General features: G+C 40.4%; 2 protein-coding genes and 1 long non-coding RNA gene across 5 annotated transcripts in view; 1 reads left to right on the forward strand and 2 right to left on the reverse strand.

The window, feature by feature from the left end:
- Positions 1 to 8,128: 8,128 nt before the first annotated feature.
- LOC143102623 (uncharacterized) lies at positions 8,129 to 10,719 on the forward strand. 2 transcript variants are annotated; one of them, XR_012982611.1, is made up of 2 exons: positions 8,129 to 8,183; positions 8,847 to 10,719. It is a non-coding gene; the product is annotated as an uncharacterized LOC143102623 (long non-coding RNA). The 2 variants fall into 2 exon arrangements; XR_012982610.1 differs by having other exon boundaries at positions 8,131 to 8,431.
- A 6,536-nt stretch (positions 10,720 to 17,255) lies between these two features.
- On the reverse strand, positions 17,256 to 17,898 carry LOC143103330 (hemoglobin subunit alpha-2-like). Its single transcript, XM_076267159.1, has 3 exons — positions 17,804 to 17,898; positions 17,498 to 17,705; positions 17,256 to 17,384 (listed from the first exon to the last, which is right to left on the reverse strand). Exons 1-3 carry the CDS (start codon positions 17,896 to 17,898, stop codon positions 17,256 to 17,258), a joined length of 432 nt encoding a protein of 143 aa, XP_076123274.1.
- A 3,078-nt stretch (positions 17,899 to 20,976) lies between these two features.
- Positions 20,977 to 23,240, reverse strand: part of kank2 (KN motif and ankyrin repeat domains 2) — a 31,071-nt gene continuing 28,807 nt past the window's right edge. For both annotated transcript variants that reach the window (XM_076266355.1, XM_076266354.1), the window contains exon 13: positions 20,977 to 23,043. In XM_076266355.1, coding sequence (XP_076122470.1) covers positions 22,987 to 23,043 — 57 coding nt within the window. In that variant the 3' untranslated portion in view covers positions 20,977 to 22,986. The remainder of the gene's footprint in view (positions 23,044 to 23,240) is intronic.

Genomic DNA, 23,240 nt, shown 5'->3' on the forward strand with positions numbered 1-23,240 from the left:
GAACCATCTGTAGCACAACTTCGGGTGGCGCAAGCACACCAGCTTTGGAGAAAATAATGGCTTTGCGTTGCCTACCCTCTTAATTTTTAGACTCAAGACAAGAAGAGCAAGGGGTAACGTTTGAGGTAAAAGCTAGGGGCCGGTTTCGTTCACTCTTAGCGAGCTACGAAGACTCCAAAGGTAAACCTTACCAAAGTGGTTTACCTTTGTAGTCGTGGTTCCCGACCTGTCCCTTAGGAGTCTTCTAAGGGAAAAGGTCCCTACATCTGACGTAGGCTACAAGGCACTGTCCACCATGAAGGTGCTGAATTGGTTGACATCGATTGCTCGGAAGTCGATTTTTCACTTCACGGAGAAGCATGACAGCATTATGAAAGACAGTGCGTTCTTTGCACACACAAAAAAACATTGCTCAAATATCGCCTCCAGGAACACTCACACCACTTCACTTATTAATAGCAGACTATGATAAAATGTTAATCAAATGATCTACCCTTAATTAACCGTTTTCGCAAGGTATGTAGGGGGAAGCGATCCGCAAGCTGTGGGCATGACCAGCTGCTATAACCCCATAACAACTTTACCCATTACGTCATCCTTCATCACTCCATATCAAGAACCTATAATAGTATTTTTTTTTTTTTTTTATCAAAGCTGATTTAATTTATTTAATTCAATATATTGTGCCATTGTTTAACACATTAAACATAAAAGCACCATCTTCTACAATGCTTTAGGCGGGGGGGGGACAAGCAAGAAACAAGACAATAGGCTACCGCTTTTAATTATTTTTAAATGCGTGCACATTTTATTATTTGTGTGAAAACATTTCCAGAAACTATCTTCCTAATTAGCCTTCTTACATAAAATCATAGGCGAACAAAAACCGATATTGTAGGCTACTATATCATATGAGTTGCATGCGCAACAGATATTTCTAAAGATTGCTGTAGGCTACTAAGCTACAGTGGCGGCGACTGGCGTCGCAAGCCGAAACATTGCTAAGGTGCACTGCAGCCAAAGATCCTTGATTAGTCCGCTTTAACCCTCTCTGGTGCAGCCAAGAGTGCTCCAGACGACGTACGAAAGACATTCATAGCAAAGTACCTTTAGGGAAATGCGTGAAAATTTTAAAGGTAGAGCTCAAGGCCGTAGTCATGATGTCAACATTGGGGGTGAGGGGGGGGTGACCCCCAAACAGAATTTCAATATATAATTTAAAAAAAAATTAAGGGAACACTTCAATCATACACTGGATCGGCACTCTGACACTGTTTGGCTCTGAGCACAAGTAAAACTGTTGAGGCAAGTGTTTTATTTTTCAAGAACTGTCAGACATTCTGTGAATGTAGTTTGAGAATGGAGAAAAGGGTGGAAGGTTTCAAAAAATGTGTTTTAACAATTGTGGAAAACTGTAAATGTTCCCTTATTTTTTTGAGCAGTATATTTCCTGCCAAAAATATTATTAAAAATCACAAACAAGTCAAACAAGTCAGTCAATTACGGATTGACGGACATATAGGCATGGACGGATTATGAACCCCTGGGCACATGTGGAAAAAGCCCCCCAACCCAGTTAAGATAGGGGGGTCCAGGGGCATGCTCACCAGGAAGATTTTTTTTTAAATGACCCTTTACATTTTGACTTCTGGTGAGTTTTCTAGAAAGAGAAGAGAAGGGTGAAGAAGCAGCAACTTCACACAGAGGCTTGGGCTTCGAGGCCCCCTGAGCTCTTGGACCCAGTAGGCTCATTCAGTAATCCATTCATGGACATACACCTGTGGCATGACTCCATTTGTCTCCATTTGGCTCTTTGACTAATTACCTGGGGTTTTTTTAACTAAGGCTTAGACTCATAGGTTTGGTATAGCGTAATAAGATTTTGAATTTGGATTTTGATTTTATTATGCTGGTGGCTAATCACACAATTTTAACAATGTTCTGGGTTGGGCCATGTCTAGGCTTTTCCCCCTCAACATTGCATTGTGCCTACTTCAAAGGGCACTGTTCCCACCTATTTTGGCCTGCATCAAATGCTTGACCTCTTTAGAAATTTGACCCCCTGTATTTTCTTATAGGAAACAATCAGAATAATTGTGCGAAGTACTGGCACAGAGTTATAGAGGCTAGAATATTGTTTTTTCTTTATTCGGTTAACAAGCATCTCAATTGACCACATTTCAGCCCTCTTGGTCACTTGATATGACTTTAGAAACACAACGCCTAGATTTCTAGGCTAGCTGTGTGCAAAAGTAGATCAATATTTATATGAGTACTTTAGACCATTATTTGCCAAGGTATGCTCATGCGTTTTGTAAAATGCCCTATGGAAACTCCCTATAGGACTTTTACCCAAAATGCATACTGACCATAAAAGACATACTGCGTGGCAACCTCTTGGTGTAGAAGCATAATCCTTGTCTTAAATGAAAGGTAACACTCTGAAGTTTCTTGTAGAGTATTTGGATTGTATGCATGGTGGTGTCCAGTAAGGGACCAACTATGGCAGCGATCCAACGTGTCCTTGTATTGAATCAAAGACGGCGCCGGCCGCGGAGCCGTTTAGTCCATGTCGCTCCATAGCTCTTTTTTGTTGCTGTTGAACAAGTTATTCCGAAAGCTGGAAAACAGTGTCACCTTGTGCAAGCTCACTTCGTCCAGCAAAACTTCAAGTCCCTCTGACGAGAAGCTTGGTGCCATTTTTTAAATATATTTTTTTGGCCTTTTATGCCTTTAATTTACTGGACAGTAGAGAATGACAAGAAGCGAGTGGGAGAGAGAGTCGGGGTGGGATGCGGAAAGGACCACGGGGCGGGAATCGAACCCGGGTCGCCGGCGTACAGTGCAGGTGCCCCAGCCAGCCGCACCACGGCTGGGGCCTTGGTGCCCTTTTTTACGTTGCTTCCCCACCATATTCTGTATCCAACTCACTCTGTTCATTGTAGATAGCCAGGTTGCTTTTTATTGAAAACATTAACCAATGGCAATTAATATAAAAGTGTACATCATTTTTAGAAGTCTTTAAAGGAACCATATGTAAGATTGTGGCCAAAACTGCTGCTGCAATCACTTTCAAAATACTGAAGAGCGGTGTATCCCCTCCCCCTCCCCCCTGACTCGAGGTTGCCAACCCTGATGGCGAAACACTACTGACTTCATGATTAGTAGATAGGTGGAGGGTGGCGCATCATGACATGACAAAACACAACATCAACATCAGTTGAGGGCTGCAACTTCACTTTTTAAATGACAATATCCTGGCCGGACTGCTGTTGTCAGTGATATAAGTATTTGAAATGAACATGATTTTTTGATGTCTAGTGACATATCAGGGCCATTTTATGATTAATTGAAATATTTTTCTTACATACGGTTCCTTTAAACCCATGTCAAGAAGCGGCACAAGTGGCACAACGGGATAAGGAGGGTTGATGATTAGCGAGGGATAGGCCTACCCGGTTAGTCTACCCGTCACAACATATCGTGTGAACATACTGACAATTTGATAATTTAATTAATAGTCTATATTTTACTGATAACTTAAACTCTGTTAAAATAAAAGTTACTGGAATAATTTGAGGAATGTTTCATTTGCATAGAACATGTTGTCTTTCTTAACGCCGTCATGCACCTTCGGTGAAGTGGAAAATCGATTCCTGAGCAATCGATGCCAACTAATTCAGCACCTTCGCTTGGGACAGCGCCTTTGTAACGTCGAACGTAAGAGGCAGCGTGTTATGAAGCTTCCTAAGGGAGACTTAGGGGAACACACTTAAGAACATCGGGTTATCGGGAAACTGGGCCCAGGGCTGAATCGCGCAGGTTCAACACAACGCAGGTTACACATGGATGCACGATTCAACAACCATTTCTAAGAGGCCTATAAACAGGTTCATAAACAGGTTCACCCAGATAAATATGACCATAACTTTGAACTGACCAACACCACCAGGGGCCGGTTCCCCGATAACGCTCACTCTTAGTGCGCTAAGAAGACTCAAAAGATATATCTTTCCAAAGTTGTTTATGTTCCTAAGTGTGTTCCCCGAAGTGTCCCTTAGGAAGCTTCATAACACGCTGCTTCTTACGTTCGACGTTACAAAGGCGCTATCCCAAGTGAAGGTGCTGAATTAGTTGGCATCGATTGCTCAGGAATCGATTTTCTACTTCACGTGAAGGTGCATGACGGCGTTAAGAAACACAACACGTTCTATGCAAATGAAACATTCCTCAAATTATTCCAGTAACATTTATTTTAACATAGTTTAAGTTATCAGTAAAATATAAAGGTTCAAATTAAAAAAATGTTTGCCATTGGTTAATGTTTTCAATAAAAAGCAACCTATCTCAAATGAACAGAGAGAGAATCAGATACAGTATGGTGGGGAAGCAACGTAAAAAAGGGCACCAAGCTTCTCGTCAGAGGAACTTGGACTTTTGCTGGACGAGGTGAGCTTGCACAAGGTGACACCGTTTTCCAGCTTTCGGAAAAACGTGTGCAACAGCAACAAAAAAGAGCTATGGAGCGACATGGACTACACGGCGTTTTTGATTCAATACAAGGACACGTTGGATCGCTGCCATAGTTGGTCGCTTACTGGACACCACCATGTTTACCCATTTATAGATCTTATAAATTTAGAGGCAAATTCTTTGCCAGCTTTTAATTATCAAAAGTGATTGCCAATTTGAACGCTTTATTGACATTACTAAATAGCCTAGGCTAATTACCACCATATTAGTTCTGATACCAAATAAAGTAAACTTCATAAATAGGCCTGCATCCATTGCGAACATATTTTATTATTAGTCTTCAAATGTCCATAACATAAAATCATCGTTGAGCCACAACATTGTCAACATACTGTCGGCCCGGGCCTACTAGTACAAGCTGCTGCGCTGATTTCTAAAGACTGCTGCACAGTGGCGGCGACTAGCGTCTTGAGCTCAAACAACGCTAAGAAAGAGCTTACGAATGATGCAGACAAACCTTACGAACGTGTGACTTACAGAAGATATACTTAGGGACCGTTCGTTATTTATAAATGGGGTCACCGGAGGGATTTTGAGTGCTTCAATCAAAAGTTGCATGACCCTCCCCTGCCTGCAAAATTTTTTTTAATGACCCTCCAGCAGTCTTTTCAAAAAAGACATAACCCTCCCCGGCCAGTAGTCGAAACCTAGCACTTTGAGAACACATCCAACTCATCCTCTGCTTTCTGATCTTACACATCACACTTCACCAAGATGGTGGCCATTTCTGTAGCTTTACTCACTAACATTGTTGTGGAAACACAATAAGCATGGAAACTAAATGCACACTTCCTGCAACTGCATTAGCCTACTTGAAATAATTTACTCCTCTAGTAAGTATTCACATGAAATAAAACAATAAAACATTGAGACCATTCAACAAAGCACACTGGGTAATAACAAATTCAACACATGAACTTGTTGCTATGGACTCGTCTCTAGGCTTCCTCAGTCATTGTAAAGCTGCCAAAGCTGAACATTATCCAAAACTCAATTTCTCAGACGAGCGTCAATTTGGGAGCTTGCTACACTCCTTCCTTCTTAAATGACTTGAAAAGACCGTACAATTTCACAAATAATCACAGGGACCGAAAAATACCTAACAAGCCAAATTTTTCCGGGTTTAGGCCTATCATTTTAACTTTTCCCCGCTGTCTTGCCGTTTTAATATTTTCCCGTAGAATATCCCATATTACTGTAATACTCTCATAACATTAGTCCTGCATTCTGGCCTGTCTCTGTGTTGTCCTGTTGTTACCCCTTGCCCTTCCAGAGAAACAGATGTATTCAAATAATCGTTTGCTTGCTTGAATGCGAACTCAGAGTGATGTTAACCTACAGTAGGCTTATTTAAGTTAACGACGTGGTTGTTGTGAGAGCACGATTCATTGGCGCTTGCCGTGTTCGTCCGTAGGCTATGTCTACGTGCGCACCTGCCAGGTTAAGAGACAAATAAATCCCCCTGTATATTCACTCCAAGTTGGCCTACCATAACTTACCAACTCTAGCCTACACTGTAGACCATAAACTGGCTATTTATATGACCAATGTATTTGTATTCTGCTTTATGAAGCAGAATTACGCACTGCTACTTGGAACGTAACACATTTTTGTTGGCAGGAGAGAGAATGACAGCGATTAACAAATTGCACTTGTTGCTGGTTACCAATAAATAGGGCCTACTATATATTTTTTTGCAAACAACAAAAACAGAAAGGATGGAGACAGCAAAGCTAGAGATGGGCAGGAACAAGGTCAATTGGTAGAAATGCTTGTCAAAATGTTAGGAGCTGGATGTGTGGATGAATGAAGCACAAGTATGCTTTATAAGCATGCACACTGTTTAAAGTTAGGCTAGGCTACACGGTAAACTACAAGTAAACCAAAGTTAGCTTTTTTAGGGCTGGATAAAGTTGACCAAATGGATATAGCCTGTTAGACGTGAATAAAGTAGGCTACTTTGTTGCTCCAACCCTTCCAACGTTAATGGGGACGGATGTTGACATTTTCCGTATTTTGCGTGAGAAACCCGGGAAATCTCCCTTATTTTCATTGTTCAATATTGACAGAGCTATGGAACGAAAGAGAACGTTATATGGCGACAGAAATCAACAATCAAACAAGCCACTTTGATTTTTTGCTGTTTTCATTAATACAAAAGATGGGTGACCCCCCCTCCTAGACAAAAAAAGTTAGGTGACCCTCCCCTCAACAAAGAATAAAAAGACATGACCCTCCCCTATTTTCCTCCGGTGACCCCGTTTACAAATAACGAACGGTCCCTTAGCGTACGAACGTGTCGGGAATCGTGCCATAACGTTAAGAGAGAGGTTAAGGAATAGGTTAAGAACTACTTAGCGATAAGAACGTTTTGGGGAACCGGCCCCTGATGTTTACACGCATCCTCTGTTGGCATTGTTTTGTCAATTCATGATTAAATATATAGCAACACATAAACATAAAAATAGCTTAAAACTCTAATGGCTTTGTGCGTCAATCAAGGTTCTTTAAGCTTAACATGTGGAGTCCACGAATGGTGTTTTGCTGTTAAAACACCTTAACATTAAGGTATTGTAATAAGTATTTGCTCTGGGTATATTTTAGGCGCTGCCACCACCTTTGTTCATCCGGTATGGTCCGGCGTAATGTAAAGGGAGAGGCACAGGGATGGCACCAGGATGTACAGTATTAAAGATAATATTTATTAAAGAGTACAATTCATTAAAACTATATAGGCCTACCCGGACTGATACCACCACAATACATATAACCACCCTCACTCAGCAAACACCATGACACCATATATTAAGATCGCTCAGTGTAAGCTTTCTCATAAAACCCTTTCACCAGCTCTTGTAAGGTATAAGGCTACTTTGTTTGTTTGTGCCACATTGATAACACAATAGTTGGACATTACTATGCATATTAATAAGTTTCATATATTAAAAGGGGATATCAACACGACACCTGGAACCTGCCAGTCTATCTCTCTCTCTCTCTGGTGCGCACTCAAGATGCATTTTCCAATTAATTAGAGTAGCCTAGCCTAAGTAACGTTCAAGTTAGATGTGCTGCATGATCATCCTGGCAACACGAAGTTGGTGCATTTTGACATCATAAACATTCTGGAAGAGAGAAAAGCAGTTAGCAGTAGAGCTATTTAGGGCTATTGCTGCTGTTATATTAACCTACAGAGCAACTAGGACAAGCGCAACTACAAAGTGGGGTCTGGGTCTGTGGTTGCGCGGCAGTTGCTAGGTAATAATGTAAACTTTTTGCTGCCAATCACCAAAAAGCATGCCTTTTATGTCTGTGTACGTAGGCTACACGGGATTTGATGTAGGCCTACGATAACTGAATACAACAGGAAAGCCCTGCAGCACATAGTGAACACAGCTGGAAGGATTATTGGTGCTTCACTCCCCTCCCTAAAAGACATTTACACCACCCACCTCAACCGCAAGGCGCGACCACAATTGTGAGTGATACAAGTCACCCCGCTCACAATTTGTTTGATCTACTGCCCTCTGGGAAGAGGTACAGAAGCCTGCGCTCCCGCACTACCAGACTCACCAACAGCTTCATACACCAGTGCGTTTCCCAAAAGCATCGTTGCTAACTACGGTAGCAACTAACATGGTTGCAACTATGTAAGTACGACACAACTGTTCCCCAAAACGATAGTGTGAACTATAGTGGTGGAACTTACATAGTACGATGCATCGTGACACTGCGTCAGTGTTTCCCAAAACCATAGTAGCAACTAACGTTCGCAACCACTATCGTAAAGTTGTGTAGTTACAACTACACCTCTCGACCTGTAGTAAGTAGTAAGAACCATAGTAGACGACGTAACCAACCCTGATGACGGAACACGCAGAGGACAGATGGATGAGAGGTAGCCATTAAACGATCCCATAACATTGTTGTGGGATACCATACCATAGCATTGCTGGAAGCTACAATTGCACATTACTGGACAACGTTATGTGGTACAGTGGAAAGTGAAGTGTTGTGGAGTTAGCCTACAACAGAGCGGCCTGTGGTGAAGTGCTATGATGACCGCAATCATCTGTGTTGTTATTATTCGTGAATTTACATGTAGCCTAATGCTAATGTGTCAGCACAGATTCTTTCGAACACCCGTTAAGTTATCTGGTGATAAAGCTTTTGAATGCCAACGGTATTGTTATGTGAGGCTAGCATTGTAATTGTTATAAAAGGATAACGTTACATTGTAGTCGTATGTTAAGTGTGTTTGGATGAAGCATCTGCTAATCATACACATAGCTAACGGTATATGGACTCTACAGCCCATTATGATGTGGTGAAGTGACTGTGCTGTGGCAGAGACTGTAGCGTGTGGGCTTTACATGAGAGAGGTCAGGGGTTCAAGACTGAGTCGATGGGTGTGAGGTGAGTAGCCTATGCCTGTGGAGTGGGGTTTGTGTTGTATCTTGTCTGATCACAAGCTATGTTTAGCGGGTGTATAAGTTAGACTACTCTCAGTTATTATATGATCTTGATATTTGAACACATAGCTGAATTATGTTGGTACAATGACATTGGAAAATGCTGCTGTTGAGTAGCCTCTCGCTTGGAGAACTTTAAGACCTCTGGGACTTAAGTGAGCGTGCAGAGTGCTGTGGTCAGTGTCAAAATGTGACATGATTTTCACTGATTTAACTTGTCCTTCATGGCCCAGGTATGGGTAGGCCTGTCATGGGAGGCGGAAAAATGGTAAGTTGCCTTTGCTTTGTGACCTTTCAATCTGTGTATGTATTTTGATGTCATGGCTCATAGGGAACATGTGTGTGTGTGTGTGTTTGTATGTGTGTGTGGGAGGGATCATGGGGAGAAAGTGATGGTGGGAAAGTTAAGTACATTTACCCCCTCACCCCCACCAAACTAAAAGAAATGTAAAAAACATAAACAAAAGGGGAAAAAACAGGTAATGTGGCAGGGAATTGTGGGGTTTGGGTGTTTAGGGGCCAAACATATGTGCAACTAATTCCCAGTGTGCTTCCAGGCCAGCAGGAAGGTGTGCAGCAGCCACTGGAATGACCTCTTCCACCTCCTCCACTAACAGCTCCACATCAGCCGGCAGTGGGATGTGATCCTGAAGGGCCATGTTGCAGAAGCGCCGCCACCAAAACCACACTGCACGCCTTTGCAGGATGGAGCTTCAGGCCACCAGCGGATTTGCTCACACACCTTTCCACATGCCCAGGGCCCTCTCCACAACAACGCGGGTCCGGCTATGGGCGTTGTTGTACCGCGCCTCTGCCTCGCTGTTGGGCTCCTAGATGGAGCAGTTGACATGCTTGTATTATCATAGGGGGTTGATGGAATAAAGTAGGTCTTGAAATGTCAGTGCACTCAGGGAATATAGACATGCATTTGAACAGTATATACTTTGCTACTGTCTCAGCAGCACCTACAGTAACACTGTGTGTGTGTGTGTGTGTGTGAGTGTGAGTGTGTATATGTATGTGTGTGTGTGTGTGTGTGTGTGTGTGTGTGTGTGTGTGTGGGTACAGCTGGCGCAGATCCTTCAACCATTTGAGCATTGAAACATTTGTGCTATGTGAACTGTCATTTTGTGGTTGTGATTCAACACACAACTTCATAACTACAATGGATGAAAAGTAATGGTAAAAAAACTGTATCTGTGCATTTAAAATATCATGAAATACTTGTGTGTGGTAACAGTATTCAATTTTCAGTGTCACAGTGAAAACACATAACAAGGGCAACATTGGAAAAATGCTGCATAAAGGCATGAAAAACTTCCAGTGAAATGAAGGGCAATCATAAAGTAAAGTATTCATTTATATAGCGCTTTTAGAACAGAGTGAAACCCAAAGCACTTACATAACAACATGTTTAACATTGTTCATATTACATATCCATATTTATTCTGCTCTTACTGTAAGGTAACTGATAAGATACTGCACATATTTATATTTAATTTATATTACTCTAAACCACCTTCTGCAAACCAACTGTATACTACTGTCTACACTGCACTATATTTATTGTCCTGTCTATGCACCACCTGTCTATACTTTATATATCACATTGCACTTTTCTGCCTTTTTGGCACTTCTGGTTAGATGCAAACTGTATTTGGTTGTATTTGTATTTGTGCTCTGCACAATGACAATAAAGTTGAATCTAATCTAACCATGCCAATTTGCATAGAACATAATATAGGCTACATGTATCCTAAGCCTAGGCTAGTAAGCATATGGTCTCCAATCAGTAGTTAAAACTAGGACTACAGGTTCTAAACGATCATAGGAATATTTAGTGATTGAGCCTATCCAAGATTCCAACATCATTATTAATTTATCATTATCTAGGCTCGAACCTATGACTACAAGATCCGAAATGCAGAGGTCTATCCTTTCACGCCACCTTGTCACGCTACAACAAATGAAAATATTGGCCAGTATTTAGCCTATAGGCTATTCTGTGTGATTCATTAAATGTGTAACTTATTTGTTCACATGTGCTCGGTTGGCGATTTATGCTTCACTGATTAGGCTCATTAGTAGGCTACGTTCAATAGACTGTGACGTTATTATTAAAATTATCATTATTATGCCTATTATTTTTAATAGCCTAATATATATATTTTTTTTTAAAGCATACATAGCCTAGGGCCTATTGAAATTACTGCCTATTGTTGTAATAAGTATTATCATTATTATTATTGTTATTATTATTATTATTATTATTATTAATGATATTATAACTGCTGGGCCCAGGAAACGTCATGCAATGTCAAATTTCATTCATTTTGCGTGACTTCATGCGTTCGGCTCTAACCGACAGAGCCCGACATTCTCCGAACACATCTGCAACCATTGTAGTCTGAACTATGTTGGTTGAAACCAACATGGTTCAAACTAACAAAGTACTATGTAAGTACGGCGGCTTTGGGGAACAGTCGTAACTTACATGTTAGTTAGTTGAACGATGCATCGTACCACGTTAGTAAAAAGCTAACCTCCGTAGTTGTACGGGAAACGCACCCCAGGCTGTTAGGATGCTGAACTCTCTCCCCCCTCTCCCCCCTCCACCCTCAGCTACATAACATCCTGGACTTTGGACCCACAATGGCTGCCTTGCACTACTCCACTTGCAATACTCCACTTGTACACTTGCACACTTTGCACACTTTGCAACTTGTTGTTGTTGTCCTGTTGTCCTGAAAACACAACACTTCTGCTGCTCTTACATAACTTGCACCACTATGCCACTTGCTTACTTAGGTGAAACAGAACTACCTCAGCCATTTATTGGCCTGACTTTGCACTATTATATTGACTGTCTATGCACAATTGCACAATTTCAACCCAATTTTGCTGCTCTTATTTCTTCATTGTATGTGCCTTCTTATTTACTTTTTATTGTTTACTTGAATGTTATGTTTGTCTGTGGACTTAATTGGTAAAATATGTCTTGTCTTCACCGTGGGATAGTGAGAAACGTAATTTCGATCTCTTTGTATGTCTTGGCATGTGAAGAAATTGACAATAAAGCAGACTTTGACTTTGACTTTGACTAAACACAACCAAGAACAAAACCGTTTGAAACTAGCAGAAATTATAATCAGAAGTTAATTTTCACCAGAAACCGGGACAATTCGTGTCCCGGGAAGTATTAGGCCTACTAATTATCCGGGACAGTCACTCAAAAAAGAGAACAAACCCGGGAAATCCAGTGTATGTGGCAACCCTACTCACCACGCAACACACCACACACAGCAAACCACATAGGACCGACTCCTACTGGAGTGGTCAAAAAGTAGCCTACCTAATAGCAATGTCATTTATCTTACCTTAAACACATACAATTTGTCCATTACCTTATCATGCCATTGTGATGAGAAAGGAGTTCAGACATTCTGACATTGCACGAGGCAATTCAGAAAACACAAAGCTGTCAAAGATAACAAAACTCTCAGATGACATGCTACATCACACTTGTAGCATCTACCTTGTAAAGAGAGGTGAGCGATAGATGGAGACAGGAGAAAAACACGCCTAAAGAGACAAAGGAAACTTCTTCATTCATCCACCAAAGCAAATATATCAGTCTTTAGCAGTGCCGGGAGATTATGTGCTGAATATCACTTATGTCGACGTTACGTTAAGTCCCTCCATGTTGTAACAATTTCAGTTTCACCAACAATGTAATAAATTGCATTAATACTTCGCTTCTCAAGGAGCAAGCAAGGTTTGTTCCGGTCTGAGCGGCCTTGTCTTTGAAAAGTAGACTGACAAAGTAAGAATGCATGTCACTGAAAAATGTGAAGACCTTGGCTTTGATGACATGTAACTCGCATATAAAACAAGTTGGCATATGGACCTTAAAATTATTTTAAACTGGGCCCACTTCCCCGATAACGACGGAGACACGCTCTTAAGAGGCTTTTCTACGATTCATCTTACGATCGTTCGTTTGGTTTTTCCGACTGTTTCCCGAACATGCTCGTAGCGTGAACGCGCGTGCACTGCTCTTAAGATGCTCTTAAGGGGAGCTGTCCACGTTAATAGTTCTGAAATATCCTCTGATTTGACGGTGATGTCAGGTGACTGCACGTCACAGCTATAGGCCTACCATTTAAACTTCGGATCTACACATTAATTCACATCAATACGAAAATAGAAACACATTTGACATCTGCATGTAAGCATCCCAAGTAGGTTATATACCACACAGAGACATAAATGATTGTAATTATTTTAAGATTAGATTGTTGCACCATGCAATAATTTTTCGCGGTGTCACTTAAGAACACGTTTGAAGATAAGAAAGAAGTCGAGTAAGAAAGAGAGGAAATGTGTAGGCTTAGATTTTGATGCAGTAGGCTACAGACTAAACCACATGTTGCTTTCTCTGCTTTTTACCTCATAGGCCTAATAAAATATTCACTTAGCAAAGATAATGTCAAACTATTCTGGCAACGTCTCGTTTCATAACTTGATTGCATTGTTGTCCGCTTTTCATCACATTATTATGACCATTAAATGTAGGCTATTTTGCACGCTAAAATCTGATTCATCACAGGTAAACACAATAAAGAATGGGAACGTAAGTTGGATTATGTATTCTAAGTTGTAATTCCTCTGTATGTCCTGTTGGTGACCTCAGTGAGAAGTACTGTTAAGACGCTCTTAGCCGGTAACGAGTACTCTGGAGCACTCGTAGATCTACAAGTGTTTTCACGACGCTCTTAAGCTATGATGGTTTCGGGAAACAGTCGGCAAATCTTAAGACGTTCGTAAGAGGGACTTTACGACGCTCTTAGGCTTAAGATGCTTTCGGGGAAGTGTGTCCTGGGCCCACTTCCCCGATAACGACGGAGACACGCTCTTAACCCTCCTGTTATCCTTGGGGTCAATTTGACCCCAAGCAACGTTTAACATCATAAAATATATGGTTCACTTTTTTTTTTTTGCTTCATGTTTCATGACTTTTCCTAAATTGAAGGGTACAACAGAGTTAGCATGAAATTTGTTCAATAATATGTTTTCAATGTCCTGTACAAATATTTTGTACATTGATGTTCCTTGGGGTCAGTTTGACCCCAGCTGTATGAAACATAAGGTACATGAATATTTGACACATTTTGGATATTGTTATTATCATTATTACATACACAAGTACTTATTACATATAAGTCATTTTGGCAGGACTCTAAAAGTCAAAAGGGGAAGCAACAGCAAGCCTTTGGGCTGCTGACACTGGATGGGCAATATTGCCAGCCAGGGTTCCAAGGTTCATAAAGGGGTGTGGGGGGGGTGGGATTGTTTTGTAGGGCTTTTGATGGTGGTTATCACACTCTTGTTAAGTACCTATCACAAAAAAAACTGGGTAACAATATGAATTATAATCATTTTCTGAGGGTTTATTTAGCTGGGGTCAAATTGACCCCAAGGATAAAGAGTGTCGGTAAGATTTGAGGATAACACAAGGGTTAAGAGGGTTTTCTACGATTCATCTTACGATCGTTCGTTTGGTTTTTCCGACTGTTTCCCGTACATGCTCGTAGCGTGAACGCGCGTGCACTGCTCTTAAGATGCTCTTAAGGGGAGCTGTCCACGTTAATAGTTCTGAAATATCCTCTGATTTGACGGTGATGTCAGGTGACTGCACGTCACAGCTATAGGCCTACCATTTAAACTTCGGATCTACACATTAATTCACACCAATAGAAACACTTTGACATCTGCATGTAAGCATCCCAATTAGGTTGTGTACCACACAGAGACATAAATAATTGTAATTAATTTAAGATTAGATTGTTGCACCATGCAATAATTTTTCGCGGTATCACTTAAGAACACGTTTGAAGATAAGAAAGAAGTCGAGAGAAAGAGAGGAAATGTGTAGGCTTAGATTTTGATGCAGTAGGCTACAGACTAAACCACATGTTGCTTTCTCTGCTTTTTACCTCATAGGCCTAATAAAATATAGCCTTCACTTAGCAAAGATAATGTCAAACTATTCTGGCAACGTCTCGTTTCATAACTTGATTGCATTTTTCATCACATTATTATGACCATTAAATGTAGGCTATTTTGCACGCTAAAATCTGATTCATCACAGGTAAACACAATAAAGAATGGGAACGTAAGTTGGATTATGTATTCTAAATTGTAATTCCTCTGTATGTCCTGTTGGTGACCTCAGTGAGAAGTACTGTTAAGACGCTCTTAGCCGGTAACGAGTACTCTGGAGCACTCGTAGATCTACGAGTGTTTTCACGACGCTCTTAAGCTACGATGGTTTCGGGAAACAGTCGGCAAATCTTAAGACGTTCGTAAGAGGGACTTTACGACGCTCTTAGGCTTAAGATGCTTTCGGGGAAGTGGGCCCTGGACCATTTGAGCTCTCAAGACGCTAGTCGCCGCCACTGTGCAGCAGTCTTTAGAAATCATGCAGCGCAGCGCAGTAGCCTACAAGTCAAACTATGGTAGGCCGATAGTATGTTGACAATGTTGTGGCTCAACGATGATTTTATGTTATGGACATTTTAAGACTAATAATAAAATATGTTCGCAATGGATACAGGCATATTTATGAAGTTTACTTTATTTGGTATCAGAACTAATATGGTGGCAATTAGCCTAGGCTATTTAGTAATGTCATTAAAGCGTTCAAATTGGCAATCACTTTTGATAATTAAAAGTTGGCAAAGAATTTGCCTCTAAATGGCTAAGATCTATAAATGGGTAAGCGTGGTGGTGTCCAGTAAGCGACCAACTAGGCCTATAATGGCAGCGATCCAACGTGTCCTTGTATTGAATCAAAGACGGCGCCGGCCGCGGAGCCGTTTAGTCCATGTCGCTCCATAGCTCTTTTTTGTTGCTGTTGAACAAGTTATTCCGAAAGCTGGAAAACTGTGTCACCTTGTGCAAGCTCACCTCGTCCAGCAAAATGTCAAGTTCCTCTAACGAGAAGCTTGGTGCCCTTTTTTTACGTTGCTTCCCCACCATATTGTAGGCTATCTAACTCTCTCTCTGTTCATTGTAGATAGGTTGCTTTTTATTGAAAACATTAACCAATGGCAATCAATACCGCATTAAACAGAAGTAATTGCAGCTGCTTGCCAATCAATTCTAATTGTAAGGTACCTTACCATTAATATAAAAGTGTATCACACAATTTTTAGAAGTCGTTAAACCCATCAAGAAGCGGCACAAGTGGCACAACGGGATAAGGAGGGTGGATGATTAGCGAGGGATACCCGGTTAGTCTACCCGTCACAACATATCGTGTGAACATATTACTGCCAATTTGATAATTTAGTTAATAGTTTATTTTTTACTGATAACTTAAACTATGTTCAAATAAATGTTACTGGAATAATTTGAGGAATGTTTTATTTGCATAGAACCTGTTGTCTTTCTTAACGCCGTCATGCACCTTCACGTGAAGTATAAAATCGATTCCTGAGCAATCGATGCCAACTAATTCAGCACCTTCACTTGGGACAGCGCCTTTGTAACGTCGAACGTAAGAGGCAGCGTGTTAAGAAGCTTCCTAAGGGACACTTCGGGGAACACACTTAGGAACATAAACAACTTTGCAAAGATATATCTTTTGAGTCTTCTTAGCGGGCTAAGAGTGAGCGTTATCGGGGAACCGGCCCCAGACTTGTAGCCTACTGTAACAAAATGCACTGGGGTAGGGGCCAGCTAGAACTACAGCTAGTTTAAACGGTGCTTCAGTTCTCTGATCATTACATCAAACCAGATCGTCAATTTGAACAATCTTAACCATTTTAATTCGAGCCCAGAGGGCACTTCACCTTGTAGGCCTAGGCTATTTATTGTATCCACTGAAAGGTTGCCCATCGTGGCGTCACAAATAATCTCACTCGTCCATATGGTATTTCTTTTGTTTTTTGCTGTGGTTTTGTTTGAACAGATCACACTCCTTCGGGCAAACCATTTTGATTAATCAAAAACGTTGTTGGCTGTACCATAATCAGTCTACACATCATTTCATCATTCCCCTACAGTAAGGTCCAGTAGCCTGCAGTAGCCTTTATAATTTAGAACGCAATGCGACTCGAAATAGGTTACACTCAAAGAAAAAATCATGACACATGATCTGACTTTTTCCATTGATTTATTAATTGCTCAAATTAAGTCGAACCAATGACGGGTTCGATTGAGGTATGCAGTTCTTCTGTCCCCGCATTAGCGATACTTCTCAGACAGAGCCAGGTTAACTTTGGAGAGGAATTTGTCGACAGCCACATGCACTTCGGGGGTGAAGTCATCGGGATAGTACATCGCCATCACCACAAGTACATTGTGGGTTATGATCTGTTGAAAGGTTACAGTATTAGTAGGCTATTATATTAATCATATTTCAAATGAAATAGGCCTAAGAGAACGTAGGCTAGTCCATACATCAGCCTAAAAGTCCCATAGGCTACCTTAAAGTTGGCAGGATCCACACGCAGTGTGAAGGCATGCAGCTCGCTCAGTTCGAGCAGGCCGGCCAAGAGGTCATCAATTTTCTCAACAGCATCCATATAACCAGTCATGACAGTCAAGCCATGCTTCCGGATAGGGGCAGACCCGGGGCTCAGGTCTTTCCAGTGGGAGAAGTAAGTCTTCGTCTGGGGATAGACGAAGAGGGTCCTGAAAGTAAAATGAGAGGGAAATATGAAGAAATATGAAGAGCCTATACGACAGCATTCGAGTAATTTCTGACTAAAATATGAAGTTTGTAGGTCTACCTGGACAACGCCTCATTACCGATGTCCTCCGCCTTCGGTGCGATTTTGGTGAAGAAAGACTTCACCAGGGTCTTGTCTTTGGTTGAAAGGCTCATCTTTAACGTCTGGTCGTTGTTGAACTAGACAAAAAGAACTGTAATTGCATGGTGACACAGGGGGGCTTATATTGTCCTCATGTGATGGCAGTGTTTTGAAACTCCACCTCCAAATGTATTCTATTGGGTGACACCGACAAATAGCCTGCCGTAGTAGGATGAAGACCGGGTTTTTACCTTATTGGCAGTAATATCATGTAGTAAATACATATAATACACATATCATATAGCCTAGGCTAGTCTGCAAATCCTACAAAATTGCCCTAGGCCTACAAAACGAACCAGGCCTATGAAGGAAGCCACCCCAAACTATACAACATAAAGCACCTTGAGCAGAACAAGTTTGATAGGCTTGATGTTTACATTTACATTCAATCATTTGGTAGAAGTGTTTCTCCAAAGCGACTTACAGCAATAAAGGAGGCTAACATTTTGCATTTTAACATTTTAGCTACAGAGCTACAGCAATAGAATAACAGTTAAGCCACAATGGGAGAATTGCCACTGCACCTGTCAATAGGCCAACTAGTAGGCTACTGGCAATTGTTTATATTGTTATACTCAAGAGAGGCTTAGCCTAAGTCAGCTCGCATTTCTGCTGTATAATAGTAGAAAAGTAGTCCAAATTGACGAAAAGAGGATAGCCTGTGTCGTAAAATAAGTATAAAGGATTTTAGTTAAATTTTAAAGCGTCATCTGGAGTTTGATTGAAAGTAATAAAACTGAACATCGAGAGAAAAACAAAAAGATAGAGTTATAGAAATTGGAGGATTAAAGCTACATTTAAACAACATAGGATCATGGTTTGAACTTAATTAAAAGTTAGATTTTTGCCACACGTTTGAACAAAATTAATTTTGTTAACTTAAATTTAACTTTGAAAGTTGTCGAAATAAGACAGCACTTGCCTTTGTGATTGATGGATCCAAATGTCCAAAAGATAAGTGGCCACAATGGTCAGCAATGCAGCTCGGATTAGGTCTAATTACTGCATGAACTTTCAATCCCATTCGCCTCACCCAAATATAAGCCCTTGCCAGCCAGTCCACCCTCTTGACCATTACACTACACTGGCCAGCTGCCAATCGACCAATGTCGCGCCTTTTTGAGAAAGGTGTGCACTAAGATCACTGTTTAATTCGGCCTAATTTAATATTGCTAGCCTAGTTAAAAGTCCGACATTTAAAAGATAGGCTATTCATGGGCTACAACCGGTTGCTTAACCCTTGTAAGGTGTTCATATTTTTGTTACTTAGCCAATGTTCCCGGGACTGGTCTGGTGGACCCACCACATTGTTAGGCTTTTAAATTAATACAGCCATAACAATTTATGTAAAAATACTTAACAGATGTTTACTTTAGCTCAATTATCAATGATATAGACATCATGTAGCCTATGGTTCATATTTGCCACTTAGGCCTACCCCTGTGAGATCACATTTATGATCATTTTAGTTTTTTGTGAGAAAACGAGGAAATTATAAAACATGTAAAAAAAAGATTAGAACTTAATCAGAACAGGCTACTTGAATTTAACAATTTTGTAACTTTGTGTGGGAATGGTGCAGAAAGACAACATTCCCGCACGCAGACACCTTCAGACATGCACACATAGGCCTACTGTAGACGCACAGACACACACAGAGACGCGCAGACACACACACAGACACAGAAACACACACACACACACACACACGGGTAGGCTACATAGCACCTACAATTATTACACTCGGGTCCAGTAGACCCGAACATCACACGTGTGCAGTCATTGAAAATAAGTATTTTTTTATGTTCTTCACAGAAAATGAGCCAAGGCCAATGAGTCTGAGTTAATAATAAATAGCATAATTTTACTTTTAGCAAACATTGAAAACGGGTCCCACAGACCCGAACACCTTACAAGGGTTAAGTGGCCAAAGTAAGACAAAGTACTATACCAAATATAGGCTATAGGCTAAACCCTACTGTATCAGATTCTGGCTAGATGTCCATATCAAATATTTATGGTGATGGAAGAAACTGTGAAATTATTTTTTTGACCCATTTTTGCAAGGAGATTTTTTTTGCGTGAGGTTTGGCAAACGTCAGTGGCAGATGATTTTGGCACAACTTGTTCCATCCGACAACAGCTGATAAGACGATCATTGAGAAACATACTTTGAGATGTGCACGTAATCTCGATGTTTTGTCTGGTGCCGCCCTTGTTGAAATGAATGGGTGGCACACATTTCCTGTCGTTCTTAGAATTTCTATTTCTACTCCGGCCAATGGAGGGTGGTCAATGGTGTATAGCAAAATACTGATAAATCATTTATGTGGTTTAGATGTATGAATAATGAAGAGTGGCCAGACGTGTCCTCGTTTTGATTTTCTGATTTAACGTATATTTTTCAAGAATAAGACCCATCCGTTGACCTTTACATCCTGTTATCATTTATTGACGCTACTGACATTGTATTATTCCAATATATAGGCCTAATCTTTATCTTGTCTATACCACCTAGGCAAGGGGTTAGGCAGGTGCATCTAAAAGAAACTAGAATATTGTTGAAATTTCCATTTCTCTTCCCAAACTGAGATTAAATGCTCAGGAAACCATTGCCAGTGTTTTGATTAGCTGATTAGAGCCCTTTTCAGGTCGACATTTCTGTACTTATTCTAATAGGCTATTTTGAGATCATCATTTTTTGATTTCCATGAGCTGTAAACATAATCATCGATATCAGAATAATCAAGATTAAAACAAAAAAGCGGCTTGAAATATTTCACTTCATGTGTAATGAATCCATTATATGACAGTTTCACTTTTTGAAATAAATTACAGAAAAAAACATTTCCCTGATATTCAATTTTTGAGATGCCTATGCTTCCTATAAGTTACAATTACAATAGAAATAATTTGGCGCCCCCTGCTGACGATGCTTGTGCAATCAAGATGTCAAACTGTAGTTTGGCCAGAGCTGGATGCACCTTTTACAATAGTCAAAGAGCGCCATCTGCTGGGAGAGAATGAGCATGAGAGGGGGATAAACCAAACACTGAGTTATGATGTTTTAAAGTATGCTATCCACACAAGGCTTGTAAAGGTCTAGGTTTATTTTCAAAAACATAAAATCCAAACAAAACATACAATGTGAGTACATATGGGTATAGAACAAGGCAAATATGACGTATACAGACATACAGAATAGTGAAGAAATATTACTGATATAAAGATATAAAGGTAAATACAAGAAACATGTAGAAAAAATGATACAAAACCCAATTAGTCCAAAATATAAAGGTACGTGAAAAAATCTAGGTGTGTTAACAAAAAACCTAGACACAATTTTCCTTTCTCTACACTTTTCTCTAAATCTCTGTTGCCAGAAGGATCCAACAATTTCTGTCTTGCTAAATAATAATTCTCTCTAATGTTTGTTTGCTCATTTTCTTCATAGTCTGATGATATATTACTCCATTTTTTTGGTATACTTCACACTCCTTCGGACTATACTTCATAGATTTTGTTCCTTAGGCTTTGATTACACTTTCTGGTTCCAGCACATCCCACCTCATGGATGACCCGTGAGCTGCCAATACATATGGAGGCCCAGAAAGGCCAAAGTACCAAACAACTACCCCGACCTGAAATCACCATCCATTACCAAGTCAACCCGCAAAAACCCCTCATACCTCATACCCTAGTACCTAAATGAATTGTCACGGACTTGTCAATGGCAGACGAATAAGTCTCTTCAATAGAGTCAATAGGGGTTCAGTCCCTAAATCAAGTTTTCGCTTTAACTTTTTTGATGTATCACTTAGCATTTTTGATCAAAAATACAAATACCACATTCATCTTTGGAAAGACCATTTCCAACACGTTTTACACCATAGTATCCAAGGAAGTTTGTGATAGTTAGATACTAAACAACGATTGGAAAAAGAGGCTTGGTGCATGACTCACTATCTGTCTGACACTGAAAACACCAGTCTGTTTTCCATCTGTTATTATGACAGCAGCAGCTGGTTCAACTATGTTTGCAAAGGGATTACTGTCCTAACAACACACTATACGGCAATTCCTTGAGGTTGTTATTCAATAAAAGCATAGTGTACTGTAATTCAGTATGATCGGAGAGGACTTGAGAAAAATGTTGTTGCTGTTAAAACTGTAACTCTTTTTCAAAATGGCTTAAAATGTTATCAAAATAGTACAAACGAAGCATTACAAATAAAGGTCCTTTCTGGAGACATATTGGGATTGTGCTGAAATGGCTGGTCATATTCGTTCATCTGAGTAAGTTTGGATGCAGTGGAGCCACTGTGTTCACCCAAGGCAGTTGCATTAAAAAAAGGACACTTTGATGTCGGTTTTGACAACTAAACAGGAACTCCCTGACAGTTCACTGAAATAACTGATGCTTTCATATGCAACAACATCCATGTGACTGAAAAACGCTCAATTAAACATATTGGTTGATACAAATAAATGATTTTACAAATTAAACATACAACAGTGTAAAATGCATTAATCTAATGCTCCTGAAAGACTCCTACTCCACTCTGATGTGGACGTCAAACAGGTATAAGTTTGTGCACTAATATTGCTGAATAGCTTGTGAGAATGGATTCCATCAAGTGTGACTGTTATTGCCGCTACAAACAAACACAACCTAATGGTTTTAGAACATGACCTGTCCAAACAAAACGACAAATCTGAGAAAATGAGAGCTAACCTTGACACTACAAACAAAAAAGATGTGTTTCTTCAAAAGACTTATGTGAGTTGTGTCAATTGTGTTCTTGCATATGTGCGCACATTTCCATAATATAGGTCCTATAGACAACACAATATCAAACATATTATATGATGTGTGCACACAGACACACACATGAGAAATGCGGGTATTCAAAAATGCACATATAGACACAGGGGTATGTACACACACACACACACACACACACACACACACACACACACACACACACACACACAGATGCATATGTGCACACACACATACAAACACATAAAATTGTGGTGGAATGCTTGAGGAAATGGTGGTGGAAGTTGTGTTAAATACACAAATCCATTCTCTTCGGTCATTACTTCATTTCACCAGTAGGGGGAGAGGAGCCCAACAGTGGGGACTTTGGTGAAACCTGAGGAAGCAAACACAGTAAGCTAAGATAGCAAAACAGGACTGAACTAAATCACTTGAATTATAGATGTGTGTGTGTGTGTGTGCATGTGGATGCGTGCAGTGGCGCCGGCAGGCGTAATCCTGTACGCACTGTGCGTACAATTTTTTCACAGCTTTATTTATGAAATCATTCAATATTGGCCTATAAAAAAACAC

The sequence above is a fragment of the Alosa pseudoharengus genome, unplaced genomic scaffold (assembly GCF_046254945.1).
Source record: "Alosa pseudoharengus isolate Yale_2024_CS ecotype anadromous, Long Island Sound unplaced genomic scaffold, YU_APseudo_1.1 YU_APseudo_1.1_scf_4, whole genome shotgun sequence".
Lineage (NCBI taxonomy): Eukaryota > Metazoa > Chordata > Actinopteri > Clupeiformes > Clupeidae > Alosa > Alosa pseudoharengus.